This window comes from Alosa pseudoharengus, unplaced genomic scaffold (assembly GCF_046254945.1).
Source record: "Alosa pseudoharengus isolate Yale_2024_CS ecotype anadromous, Long Island Sound unplaced genomic scaffold, YU_APseudo_1.1 YU_APseudo_1.1_scf_18, whole genome shotgun sequence".
Classification (NCBI taxonomy): domain Eukaryota; kingdom Metazoa; phylum Chordata; class Actinopteri; order Clupeiformes; family Clupeidae; genus Alosa; species Alosa pseudoharengus.
Genome location: NW_027468650.1, coordinates 32,443,845 through 32,459,453, shown reverse-complemented (window position 1 = coordinate 32,459,453; position 15,609 = coordinate 32,443,845). Strand labels below are relative to the sequence as shown.

The following is a 15,609-nucleotide window of genomic DNA, read 5'->3' as shown; positions in this document are numbered from 1 at the left end:
GTAGTGTGGGAAGATGGAAAAGGCCTGAATGTATGATAAAGATGAAATTAATAGATATAAAATGAAGCTCACATTTTGAATAAGCTTATAATAAACTATTGTCTAGAAATATCTGGAAAGGCTTAAAAGCGGTCATGATGGTTTGATTGATGCCATGTCATCTTTCTCTAAAATCAGGTGGAGAACGCTGGTGAGACTTGGCGCCCTCTACTGGACGGTGGTGATAGCGCCCTAATAATTTGGGTGGATATGTATGTGACTGTATTATCTTCGAGCCTTCCCGTGCATCCCATGGACGAAGCGTCCGGCTGTTTAGGCCTGCTGGGTCGGCGTGAGATGCGAAGAGATCGGAGGAAGAGGAGGGAGTTGGTGGTGGTGTGTGTGTGTGTGTGTGTGTGTGTGTGTGTGTGGGGGGGTTGGGGGGGCTTGCGCTGATAACACAGCCTGGCTTCAGATCCAACATTCCGTGACGTGGGTCGCGCTCGGTTCTTCGTATGTGTGTGTGTGTGTGTGTGTGTGTGTTTGAGAGGGAGAGAGGGAGGGAGGGAGATGCTCTGTTTTGTGTTGGGGGACGGGGGGTTGAAAGACGCATGCGCACTGTGGTGATGTATGGTTGAAAACGGATCGGGCAGCTATGCCGCGGAGGAGCAGCCGAGGCGGAGTATGTAGGAGCTTATAGCAGTGCTGTCCGCAGGCGCTGAAAGACACCGGCCAGTTAACAAAGAAAGCGGAGATATTCGGCGAAGAACACGATAAGGGCCTCTTTCAAATTTCTTCACATTTGTGCTAGTCGACAAATTTTCTGGGTAGTGAGTGCCACATCTTCAGCAATGTTTCCAGCCGCGTGAACGCAGGGAATTTATTCCTCCTTTTTTATTTGCATTTAATAAAACAACCAAACAATGCACGGGGTCGCAATGATTTTGTTAGCATTCGGTTCTAGAAGACATTTGAACAATCTTTGTCAAGAATCGCTTTGCTTGCACTTCATTCTGTGGATTTTAACGTTATGTGCGGTCCACGCAGAGGAGCGACCGTTCAGTGTTGAGGTAAGGAGTGGACGAAAGGTCACTTCCCCTGTTTCAGTCCCATTAAAGGAATATAACATTTCTATATGGTGTATGCTATGAAAATCAAGAAAACGGACGACGCTTGACGGCATGGAATCGAGTCTTACAATGAGTTCAGTGTTTAGACCCTTCTTGAGCGAAACGTTCGCCCTCAGGAAATGGAGGGACTGGCAGTCCTGGTACCGCTCAACTCCCTCGGTTGTTCACAATTTTACCCGGGATTATCTTTCTGTGATTCAGGCTACACTTTAATGACAGGTGTTTATGTAAGAGTGCAAAACTCCTGTCATGCCGTTATTTTAAGCATTGGTAGGAAAAATCAGGCGGTGGTGGTAAAAACATCTCCGGGCAAGTATTGCGCTGGTCATATGAGTAGTGCAGCGACCGAGGCCGAAATAGAGAATACAGTGCTCAAGTTTCGGAAGCTTGAGACACACACTTTCAACGGTTTCTTTTTGTTGTCGCTGCCGGTCGTCACTTTTTCTACTAGTTTTATGTCAGGTGGTTGCGTTTAGTTAAAAAAATGTCTTTATTTGCCAGATACGTCAATGTTTTGGCCACTCAGCTCAGGACTATTGTCTGTGTATTTTTGACTCCAGAACTCTTATATCACATATAAACACTTGTGTCACTGCAAATATATGCACCCGGGCTTGGTAGATGAACTTAGAGTTGAAATGGATCATTGTACAGACACAAAGAATATGCACAAGTCAGGAAAAGTCGAGTGTGGGAATCAAACTGAATAGCGCTTGGCTCGCGTCTGTTCCCTGAGGCCAAGCGGACGGACTGGCTCTGCAGGTCACCACGAAAGGGAGCTGGAGAGCTTTTTTGGCACGAGGAAGCACACCATACTGTGTGACATAGGACAGAGGGCACTGCCAGTTAACCACCAGGGCCCTCCCGTCTGCCGGAGAGAGCTGATGCCATCAACATGCCCCCCTCATATAGCTATGCCATCCAAAGTCTAAAGGTTGAGGGAATTGCAAACATAGATTTGCACTGGCAAAAAAGAGGCACAACCGTGATTGCACACACCAGCCAACACATCAGCTCTGAAGCGAGTTGCTAAATTAGGTTAGTACCAGTAGGAAAGGATCCATGTGCGTTAAATGAAAGGACAAAGAGAAAGACAGTGGAGAGACAGAGATATTTATACTCTGTGCTTCTCGCTCTCTGATGTTAAAAATGGATGTGGGCGCAGAGCAAAGAGCTTTATTGGCGTGGTTTGGCCAAGGTTTGGTCGGTCTGGCGCTAGAAAATACATATAGTACACACACACACACACACACAGTGGTTCTCAGAGTTGAGGAAAAGGATGAGCCTCTGCTGTTCAGATGAGAGGCCAGGGATCTGGTGGGGAATAAAGGTCTGCTTTATTTCGTGGGGAGGCTGTGTGGTGGATATTTTTAGTTGGAAAAGTGAATGTGTGTGTGTGTGTGCGCACGCGCCTTGTGTGTCACCAGGTGTGTGTCTGGTGAGACAGTGAGTAATGCCAATCACTGGGAGATAAATGGAAGATTCATGTGTTTGTGGAGAAACTATTGTTTGTGTGTGTGTGTATGGTAGAGAAACTATTGTGTGTGTGGTAGAGAAAATATTGTGTGTGTGTGGTAGAGAAACTATTGTATGTGTGTGTGGATGTGGTTGTTTTGTGTATGTGAGAGTGAACATGTGTGTGTGTGTGTGTATGTGTGTGCACACAAATTCACCCTATGAGTCCAATGAGTGAAAAAACTGTGTATGTGATAAAGATTGTGTGTGTGTGAGTGTGCATATGCTGGTGTAGAGATTATGTTATTATAGTTTGTGTGTAAGCATTCTAGGGATACAGTGGGTGAGTGTGTGGCTGTGTGTAGTTGTTTGTGTGTGAGCATTGTAGGGATACAGTGGTAAGTGTGTGGCTGTGTGTAGTTGTTTTTGTGTGAGCATTGTAGGGATACAGTGGGTGAGTGTGTGCGAGTGGCTAGCGGATCAGATCTTCTCTCACACCCTCTCTGTCACAGTTAGGAGCCTGTGTGTGTGTGTGTGTGTGTGTGTGTGTGTGTGTGTGTGTGTGTGTTTGTGCCCATACATGAAGGGATCTCATCCAGATATGCATATCAACTGCACATCAACTAAGCTTATTGTCTTTTTAAACTCACTGTTATGCACTCAGCATCCCAATATCACTCACTCACCATATCTGTTGAGAACCCTGATATCAGGCAAACTATCACATACCACTGTGACATACATATTCCTGTCTCAAACACAATACAGTCTTTATTGCTCAACCACCCCACCCCCAACATACACACACACAGTTCTATAGGCCTACACCCCCCACAACACACACATGGTACACTGTCATAGACACTTTTGTAACAAACACAAGGACCTTCATACACACACACACACACACACACTGCTGTAGTGTTGCCTCACAGTCCCCCCTCTCATGGCCCTCCTCTCTGCTGTTACACACTCAGGCCATTCACCTACACATGAAAATATTTTTGTAGGGCTGAAAATGTGAGCCGTGATTACGCAAGGCTGACTGAGGGGTGTCTCAATGTAGAGGCGATCGGAAGAACTCGGAGCATCTAGACACTAGCCTACTACACACACACACTAGGACACTAATCTAGACACTAGCCTACTACACACACACACACACACTAAGCATCTAGACACTAGCCTACTACACACACACACTAAGACACTAATCTAGACACTAGCCTACTACACACACACTAAGCATCTACACTAGCCTACTACACACACACACACTAAGCATCTAGACACTAGCCTACTACACACACACTAGGACACTAATCTAGACACTAGCATACTACACACACACACACTAAGCATCTAGACACTAGCCTACTACACACAAACACTAAGACACTAATCTGGGCACTAGCCTACTACACACACACACACACACACACTAAGCATCTAGACACTAGCCTACACACAAACACTAAGCATCTTCTAGATACTAGCCTACTACACACACACACACACTAAGCATCTAGACACTAGCCTACTACACACACACACACACACTAAGCATCTTGACACTAGCCTACCACACACACACACACACACACACACACACACACACACTAACCATCTAGACACTAGCCTACTACACACACACACTAAGACACTAATCTAGACACTAGCCTACTACACACACACACACACTAAGCATCTAGACACTAGCCTACTACACACACACACTAAGCATCTAGACACTAGCCTACTACACACACACACACTAAGCATCTAGACACTAGCCTACTACACACACACACACACACACACTAAGCATCTAGACACTAGCCTACTACACACACACACACACACACTAAGACACTAATTTAGACACTAGCCTACTACACACACACTAAGACACTAATCTACTGTAGACACTAGCCTACTACACACACACACACTAAGCATCTAGACACTAGCCTACTACACACACACACTAAGACACTAATCTAGACACTAGCCTACTACACACACACACTAAGCATCTAGACACTAGCACACTACACACACACACACTAAGCATCTAGACACTAGCCTACTACACACACTAAGCATCTAGACACTAGCCTACTACACACACACACACACTAAGGCACTAATCTAGACACTAGCCTACTACACACACACACACACACTAAGACACTAATTTAGACACTAGCCTACTACACACACACACTAAGCATCTAGACACTACTACACACACACACTAAGACACTAATTTAGATACTAGCCTACTACACATACACACACACTAAGACACTAATCTAGACATTACTACACACACACACACTAAGACACTAATCTATACACTAGCATACTACACATTCTACACACTAAGCGCACAGAAAGTCTCCCATTTCAACACCTTTACATCTAGTATACTAGGCCCAGGGCTTATTTTTATCACTGAAGAGAAAAGGCTATGCCTATATAATGTGATAACTTTGAAAGGACTTTGGCGATGCCAGGGGGGGTGGACACTGCTATTCTACTAGAACAGTATACAGTAGATGAGAGCTACTGCCCTCTGTAGCATCGACTGGCCATTCTGATCCTCAGCTGCTCTAAGCACATGGCTATCAGCAGAAGAGGATACTGTATATCCCAGATGTCTGTAGTGCCGCTGCTGACTATAACAGCTATCAGCTACAGAGGTGACGGCAATGACCGCTGCCTAAAGAGCTATGTGCATTAGCAGGCAGAATAGCACAGGACACGAGGGCCACCAGACATTGAGAGGTGCTTTTAGGTAGAGCCCAAAGCTGCAGCCACTGATTGGAGATGAACTGGGTCTGCTACGCTACGCTATGCTACGCTAACATGGCTGATGCCAAGGCCAGTTACAGATGGACTGACACTCAAGCTACAGTGCAAAAAGAGACCTTGAAGCAACAATAAATACTATCTTTTAAATACTACCCTTACAGACTAAACACTATAGCCAGAGAATGGTAGTGACAACTAGAAGTAATCCAGATAGGTTGTAGTGGATGAAAATGCCGTGTGTGGGCAGTGCGGGTCAGGTCTGTTATATTCGTGAGAAGTGTTACTATGGAACTGTTTACTTCTCTTCACCTCAACAGCTGACCCTTATCTGGACAGAGCCTAGTTTCAGAGGGCCGTCGGGATCACGTGTATGTCTGTCAAACCACCATGGTTAATGGAATCTGGATCGATATGACAATTAGCACATTGATTGTTTTTTATGGCATGGCTCAAGGCATACTAATTTGACTCAGGCCTGCTTTGCTTGTCGATGGAAGTTTGAGATGTTAATTGCCATCATTTGAGCAAAATTAAATCTTTAGCAATGTTCTGAAATTTCAACCATTGATCCTGTGCCTATGTGTGTGTGTGTGTGTGTGTGTGTGTGTGACCACTCAGTTATTCACACTAGTGGATGAATGTCCTTGTGAATAATTTAAGCCAGCAAGTCAGCACTGTGAGATAAACACACAGATAAACACACCCTCACCTACAAGACCATGCCAAAACCATCATGCACATGCAAAATACCAACACAAACACCCACACATGCACATTAATACGTCATTTGTGTCATCGCTCCATCTAATCTATTTGAGTAGTAGATATCATTCTGTTGCCATAGCTACAACTGACCTGTAGTAACATTGGGCAATGTCAGGGAGGCATTTGCCACGTGCTCTGTTGTCATGACAACAGCAGTCTCCCACATCTCTTTGGTAATGATATCTTCATGCAGACTTTTAGCTTGGCTTTGATGTTTTCATCTGTGGAAATTAGTGCTCTTTTCACCCGCAATCCTTCTGCCACTGCTGCTACTGTTCATGTCAGTTCACCAAACTCAAGAATGTGTAGTGTGTGTGTGTATGTGTGTGCATGTTTGAGTTCACAGTGTTTGTTTGCTCACAAGAGAAAGTGAATTTGAGTCAAAAGCTCATAGATAAAAAGATCGCACACACACACACACACACACACACACACATGCACATTGATCATTGATGCCTAAATGGATTTAATTATTTGATGACATATGCCTAAAGATAATGCATCTGCCCTGATTCCATATCATCACTGTAGGGAAAAGGAAACTGCCCCACCATCACAATACATTCAGAAATCACTACCATAACAAACCGCTGAATATCCAAACGTACAACTCAAGCGCACGCTACACTGCACCCTCAGTCTCCTTGAGCTAACGTAGCCGGTTGATGGGCGTGATGGTTACCATCGACGTCCTGTCCTGCATAAATGAAACGCAAAGCTACCGCCACGCCCGCCAATGACATCAATGAGAGTTCCTCGCTCATTATCTGTAATGGCCTCTGACGGTAATTGGTTTCTCCAAACGTAGCCACTCTTGCCACACTCGTGTTCGTGCTGCGTTGGCTATTTCTAAGAATCAACCCGCAGGCGAGTAATAATTTGTACTCGCATCTCCCCAAGCTAAGTTAATAAAAGATAAATATATGAATGTGTGGGACCAGGAGATGCAACATGGACTGTTTTATTCCCAGACATATTTAGAGTGAAAATAATTTCCAGGGGCTTGTGATATGATTTGAATCATATTGGCCACAGAGGAAAGAGAAGCATTTGATATTCTGTGTTGAGTAAATGTTTCTCTAAATGTCTGTCTGTTGGTCAAATGGTCCTCACCTTTGTTGATGTAAAGCAACAAGTATACATCTGTGCATCAGCTATGCTTTACGGTCATGCGTATATCTACCATCTACTGTATTGCCATTGCACTCCACATCCAGTTTTGCACAGGCAATACACAAGATCCGTATGGACACATGGACATGGCTGCAGCACAGAAAGACTGCATTGACCGGATGTATGATGGATTTTGCGTCATCTGTTCGGTGCGTAGAACAGATTTTAAAATTTAAAGTGAGACTGATACAGTCACAGGTACAAATAAGGTTTCAGTGGTGCCCTGTAAGAGAGCTATTGGAAGGTCTGATAGATAGTCTGCAAATGCAAACCCAAACCCTGTAGCTTCACCTCTGCCCACAACAGATGCTTAAGATTCTGAATACCATCCAGCAAAACTCAGGATGGGATCCAGGATGTTGCTAGCAGATGGTATTTAGGATGTTGCTAGGATGGTATTACAATTCCGGTTGAAACAGAGCAGAAATCAAGGATTATTTTATTTTACCATGTGATGGGTTTTCCCCGATCCAATCACATATACACCATTGGTGTCACACAGAATTATGGATGTGTTGGTTTCCATTCCTCTGATTCCTGGCCCAGCTGCAGTGGTGTGTGATAGGACTACGCAGTATATACACTTAAAAAGCATCACCTTCTCAGTATTAAAATAGGCAAGGATTAACATTAGGATCATAGTATACCCACTACAGCTAACTAGACTACACAACAGTATACATTACCCACTACAGCTAAGTAGACTACACCACAGTATACATTACCCACTACAGCTAACTAGACTACACCACAGTATATCCACTAAGCTAACTAGACTAGTACATCACAGTATATCCACTAAGCTAACTAGACTACACCACAGTATACATTACCCACTAAGCTAACTAGACTACATCACAGTAGGCCTATAGGCCTATACTAACTAGACTACACCACAGTATACCCTGATAGCACAGGGGCGTTGAATCCACGTTGAATCAACCTCCGCCGCTTCAAACAAACGTGGATTCAACGCCCCTCAACGCCCCTTTGCTATCTGGGATACATTACCCACTAAGCTAACTAGACTACACCACAGTATTACCCACTAAGCTAACTAGACTGCATCACAGTATACATACCCACTAAGGCTTAGTGGGTAATGTATACTGTGATGCAGTCTAGTTAGCTCAGTGGATATACTGTGATGTAGTCTAGTTAGCTTAGTGACTAAGCTAACTAGACTACATCACAGTATATCCACTAAGCTAACTAGACTACACCACAGTATACATTACCCACCAAGCTAACTAGACTACACCACGGTATATCCACTAAGATAACAAGACTACACCACAGTATACATTTCCCACTAAGCTAACTAGACTACACCACAGTATACATTACCCACCAAGCTAACTAGACTACACCACATTATATCCACTAAGCTAACTAGACGTGTACATTACCCACCAAGCTAACTAGACTACACCACAGTATACATTACCCACCAAGCTAACTAGACTACACCACAGTACATTACCCACCAAGCTAACTAGACTACATCACAGTATATCCACTAAGCTAACTAGACTACACCACAGTATACATTACCCACTAAGCTAACTAGACTACACCACGGTATATCCACTAAGATAACAAGACTACACCACAGTATACATTTCCCACTAAGCTAACTAGACTACACCACAGTATACATTACCCACCAAGCTAACTAGACTACACCACATTATATCCACTAAGCTAACTAGACGTGTACATTACCCACCAAGCTAACTAGACTACACCACAGTATACATTACCCACCAAGCTAACTAGACTACACCACAGTACATTACCCACCAAGCTAACTAGACTACATCACAGTATATCCACTAAGCTAACTAGACTACACCACAGTATACATTACCCACTAAGCTAACTAGACTACACCACAGTATATCCACTAAGCTAACTAGATTACACCACAGTATACATTACCCACCAGGCTAACTAGACTACACCACAGTACATTACCCACCAAGCTAACTAGACTACATCACAGTATTGTAGCGATCTCACCCTCAGACAAGATTACCGACATTACCTATTATAGCATTTACTCGCACTGCACTCTGGGAGACACTCATTCAACGTTAAACATGTACATCCACCGACGCTACATAACCCCCTCCCGAGCCATTGTCGTCCCCGGCAATGACAGCTCAGCTCACCGCTCGCGGCTGCGTCGGTGGCAGTCCCAGTGCTTAGTCCAAGTGACCGGAAAGCCTCCGGCTGCAAATGGAGAGTCCTAGGCGGCCGGAGCTTCTCTGTAGACGTAGGATCCCCAGGCTGTCGGTGGCACTCTCTTGGCCACTAAGACCCCAGGCGATCAGTCTTTGGAGCCGCTCCCGCAGAAAGGCCCGGCATTCTCCAACGATAACCCCTCCCAACTGGAAGGGCTCTCGGCTGCCTCTGTCACGTAAGTTCTTCCCCGAACAAGCACCAGAACCCGCCAGACGTGGGTCGTGGTGTTGCTTGGGCCCTCGGTCTCCCGCCGTGCAGCTGCGCTACCTCAAACAGCAGCAAACAGTCCCACTGCAAGCCGAACCCCCGGATACGCTGGAACCCCTGGACGTTCGGTAGCCCCTTCTGGCTACTGTGACAGCTCGTGGCCGTTGCCACCTGTCCACAGCATGCCGATCTCCAGGCGGTCAGCAGTCCACGTCGAGGTCCCTCCTCGCGCTGCCCTCTTGTAGAACTTTTGTCGGCTGTCTCTCGAGCACAACGATGCTCCACTGTGGCGGGAAATGGAGACCCCGACCCTCCCAGCAGGCTCGGGACACACAGGAACTCACACACAAAACGTGAAAAACATTGCGCAGACTTGTGTCGAACGTGCGCATTTCAAACTTCAAACAGTCCACAAAACGATAGCTCCCAAGGCTCTACAGGTCGACGTCGCCCTCTTGGTCACTAGCTGGAGCACCGCAAGCTCCCGAACTAGCAGTTATGACTTCATCACACTCTCGACCGGCAGCTGACGCTCTGGAAGTTCTTCAGTAGCTGGCGGTGTAAACCCGGCCGCTGTGGTCGTGTTTCAATGTCGTCAGAGAGTTCGCGCTCTCTATGGATGAGATCCTCGGATGATGGCAGTATCGACATCGGCGTCGAGCCGGGAACTCCTTGCCAGACGCAGACATTTCCGCGACATCAGCCGGGACCGCTTCCTCCAGCGCTGGCAGCTCTTGTCGGCTGTGCAGGGCTGGTCCCGCTGGTCGCCTGCACAGGTCCCGCGCCGGGCCGGAAGGTCCTCCATCTTCCGCAGTGGCGAGCTCAGCGAGCTGGCTAGTCCTTAAAAGGACCATTGGAACATCTGCTGAGGTTCACCGCCATCTTGCTGGTCTGGTCTTCGGCCTTCTTTTCCATCTTGATCTGGCGTAGATCTTCGCGCCCCGGGAGGGGCCCATCCCACTTCTGACACCAATGTAGCGATCTCACCCTCAGACAAGATTCACCTTTGGCCAGGACGGCCATTTATTGGAACAGGAAGACTCATACGTACACAGACATACTAGGATAGGGCAACACAGGGGTAGTCTCAGCCGCACATGCGACACACAATAAGGGTTTACCACACATATCAACATGGGTATAAGCACATGAGGTACAACCAAAGAGACTAACACGCTAACAAATACACAACATGGTAAACGCAGCTACAACTATTATAACCGACATTACACATTATAGCATTCACTCGCACTGCACTCTTGGAGACACTCATTCAACGTTAAACATTTACATCCACCGACGCTACAGTATATCTACTAAGCTAACTAGACTACCACTAGTCTACACCACTAGACTACACCACTGTCCAGCTGGGTCACCAGTTCCCAAGCTTTGTGACTCTGGCACATAACTGAGCATGACAACCTGAATAAGCGCAATATGCGATATTGTACAATCGCACTGGCATCGTTGTAGCTTCTTACACCTTTCAGCTTCTGCTGACTCTGCACCAACGTGTTACAAATATCAAGGGAGATTATTTATCATTAGTCAACAGTTAGTCTTGGTGGTTTGGTCTCTTGATATGTTGACAAATGAGGGAAACGGCATTTATAATAAGGCTTGACGGGAGACAAGGAGTCCTGCTCACTATCAGCAGGTTCTCAGCCATGTTTTTATCCTGTCCATGTTTGCACAGTGTCAATGATTTACTCACATATGTACCTACAATCAGTGGTTAAAGTGGGATTTGGCAGGTGGGGGAACCCTAAAATCCAGTGTCGGTGCAACAGGGAAAAATGGCTCACCGTTGGACAACATATTGAGTATTGTGGTGTAGCAATACTTTTTGGACAAGAATTGCTAGCTTCTTGGTCACCTCTGTACACACGAAAAATTAACTCACCATTTATTTTAACAATATCATCACGCTATATCATTGGTATGAAAGAATATATGATTCATTTATCTGAGGTGGCGGAACTGCGTTCCTCCTTTTGCCCCCCCACACTAACCCCTGCCTACAACAGCAACCTACAACTTCAACACATCTGCTACACCACAGCATTCCACGACAAATTAGAAGTGCACTGTTTGCCAAATGCCAATACATCACGTCCTCCCATGCACACACAAAGCCCTGTGCATGTACATGCATGCTGGTTATACGTATACATGACATGTACGTACAACACAATGCATTGCGCTCACAGACGTGACTAGGTAGGTACTCATGAGCTGCTCTACCACACGTGCAGGTCGGTACTCATGACCTGCTCTAGAGAGAAAGAGAGCGACTGTCCTGTTTCTCATCCTCCACGCTTTGCTGTGATCAAATACTAAAATGGATTAACCAACATCACATGCACAAGTCTGTGTGTGTGTGTGTGTGTGAGAGAGAGAGAGTGTCTGTGTGTGTCTATAGTTGTATGTTTAACAAGATTACTGTCAGCTACGTGCAGCAGGAGCTTGTGTGTGTGTGTGCATACACGCATGTCTCTGAGTGTGTTTGTATTATGTGTGTGTGTGTGTGTCTGTGCCTGAGTGTGTGTGTGTGTGCACGGTGTTGGCGGCAACCAGGGAAGCTGAAGTTCAGTGGGGATTTCCCAGATCAGAGCTGTCCAGATGTAAATTGTAAAACCCCTTCAGCTTTGGTCTCCCCTGTTTTGATTAGCTTTCACGCACACGCACACACACACACACACACACACACACACCTTGTAACCTACTTTTCCTTTCTCTGGCGCATACTCTCTATTATAGACTAACACATCTCTACTGCCACCCAAAACAAAGCCTCTTAATCTAATCTCATATACTTTGTACTGTAAAAAAGAGTCAGACAACACACACACACACACACACACACTCATGTCTGTACCATGTTGAACTGTGTGCTGTATGCTTCTCTCTCTCTCTCCTTCTCTCTCTTACGTGCATACACTCATGTCTGCTCCCCTGTTAATGTGTGTGTGTGTGTGTTCGTGTGTGTTCCAGTCATGGCTCCAGCGATATGGTTACCTGCCTCAGTCGGACCCGCGCGTGTCTCTGCTGCGCTCGGCGGAGACGCTCCAGTCGGCCATTGCTGCCATGCAGCGCCGCTACGGGCTCCCTGTGTCCGGGGCACTGGACCAGAACACCATCGAGTGAGTCTCTCTCTCACACACACACACACACACACACACACACACACACACACACACACACACATACACACATTCACATGCAGACTACATACTACATAGACACACAACACGCACACAGTCTACATATACATACAACACATACACACATATGCACATGCATCACAGACACACATCACTGCATATACACACACCACACATATGTATATATATACACACACACTTACATACACACACACACAAAGACTGCATGTACATTCCATACATGCATGCATATGCATGCACACTTACAAATACACAGTATACCACACACACATGCACAAACATAGACACGATATGGTCTCACATTCACCAATTTTCACCCATTCACACACTTTTAAATTTTACACCCCTCCTGTTTATGATGCAAAATATCTAATTGTGGCGTAGACTCACATTCTCTCTCTCACACACACACACACACACACAAGCACTCACACTCACACCCACACACACAAACCAGATCATCTTTAGAGAGCATGCACAAGGCATGGAGTGATACCAGAGAGATACCAGATCATCTTTAGAGAGCATGCACATATTCATACACACAAAGTAACAGCAAAGAAAATACCTCCCACATCCATGCACATCTCCAGACACACACACACACACACACACACACACACACACACACAGAGAAAGAGAAAGAGAGCAGCGAGTCGTCACATGTAAAGTAAAGTGAAGAGGAGTGTGTGTGTGCTGCCTGTGTCCTATCTGAACGCTGTCTCTTTCCCTTTGCGCTGCTTTGTCATGGGGTAGCGCTAACACACTGAGGTGAGGCATCTTTTCTTTTGCTTCTGTGGAGTCCCACAAGTCAGGTTTACATAACAGGGTGTGTTGGAAGGTGTTTTGTGTCTATTTGGAGCAGGTTGGTGGTAGTGTGTGTGTGTGTGTGTGTGTGTGTGTGTGTGTGTGTGTGTTCATCTGTGTGTGTGTGTGTGTGTGTATGTGTGTGTGTTTGCGTGTGTGTGTTTGTGTGTGTGCATGTCAGTGTGTACATAAGGATAGATAACAGTCTAGCTATATAAATACTCTCATGAAAATGCCTTCAGTACACTCCATCTAATGTTCCCTCCCTCCCTCCCTCCCTCTCTCTTTCTCTCTCTCTCCCTCCCTCTCTCCTTGTCTCTTTCTCTCTCTCCCTCTCTCTCTCTCTCTCTCTCTCTCAGCTGGATGAAGAAGCCTCGATGTGGTGTTCCCGATCAGTTTGGGGGTGCTTCCAAATTTAATGTGCGGAAACGACGCTACGCCTTAACAGGACAAAAGTGGCAGCACAAGCACATCACATACAGGTACCATGGTCTCCACAAACACAACCTGGCATTACTCATGCACACAGACACACAGAATGAAACGGATTACCTTTTTTAATGGAGAACATTGTTTGTTGGTAGTCTTGGTGTGCTTCAGTGTAAGGCCAACAAACATATACTGTATGTCAATTCTTTTCTAATTTATTTATGTGTTCAGCTGTGCTTACAGAGTTGGTTTACTGAAGGAGACTTCATTTTTAGATACACTTAGCAAAACTGTTTTTAGAACACTTAAGCAAGCTGTGCATTCTGACTGACTTCAAATGGACTCTTGGACTCCCGTCCACTCTGTCATAAACAATAATAGATATAGAAGGCAGTGCAGGTGTCTGAACCAATCAGTGAACTAGGACTAGTCAAAAACACAGACTTCCATAACTGCCAACTGTTTTGCATACACCCAGCATAATGAATGAGAGTGGGCGGATTCCGACAGTGGATAAGTCTGGCAGGAAGTTAGGAAGAACTGTCCGCAAAAACCCTTCACTAGTTTCAGTCACATTTAACCCTCCAGTCAGAGACACTTAAATCAGGGTGAAATTAAAGATGATTAAAAAAAAGACACTTTGGCGTCTTTTGGGTTTCACGCTCCAAGTTGCCTTATAATGACAGACTCGAGACGAGGCCTCGTTTAAGGTCGGTGGGGAAGAATCGAGTGGACCGCGGGCACTTTTTTAAAGAATGTTAGGAGACGAGAGAGAGAAATGCTAAAAAAAAAAAAAATTAAAAATGAGGGGGGAAAAAAGCCTAAACGGTTTGAATTGAAATATCTCAAGCCAAGAGCCAAATCCACAGTGAAGCGGTGGGCTGTTGATAATCCTTAATTAGAAACTTGTGCGCGTCTCCGGGGAGAGAGCGCGAGGCACCAGCGCTTTTAATTAGATTTCTTTATCTGTTCCTGCATGACGGCCCCCACTCCCCGGCACGCACCGAACCGCATGGCGCTCCCGCCGTGTCAACCTCAACGTGACGTGCTAGAGTGACATCAACCTCAGGCCACTGGAGGCTAGAGTGCTGTGCTATTCCACAGCCCTTTGAGTAGGCTAGTTAGTGTCGTGATGGTGTAGAAGTGAATGGTTGTTGTGGTGTGGTATACCATAGACCAGTGGTTCTTAAACTTTTCACAATGAGTACCACCCACAAAAACAATTGGCTCTCCAAGTACCACCATTATGACAGACATTAAAATACAGTTGCATAGGCCAATTCAACTACATATTTTACATTGTACATATTGTTTTGCTGTTTTGCTTTATGAAAAGACACCTTGGAGACTCTGTGAGTACCACTAGCGAGAGTTTGCGTGCCACCAGTGGTACCCGTACCACAGTTTGAGAA

General features: G+C 45.6%; 1 protein-coding gene across 1 annotated transcript in view; it reads left to right on the top strand.

Annotated features, from left to right (window-relative positions):
- Positions 1–620: 620 nt before the first annotated feature.
- Positions 621–15,609, top strand: part of LOC143131371 (matrix metalloproteinase-16-like) — a 30,480-nt gene continuing 15,491 nt past the window's right edge. The window contains exons 1-3 of the mRNA XM_076290973.1: positions 621–1,049; positions 12,771–12,919; positions 14,128–14,250. Of these exons, the coding sequence (XP_076147088.1) occupies positions 903–1,049; positions 12,771–12,919; positions 14,128–14,250 (419 nt within the window). The 5' untranslated portion in view covers positions 621–902. The remainder of the gene's footprint in view (positions 1,050–12,770; positions 12,920–14,127; positions 14,251–15,609) is intronic.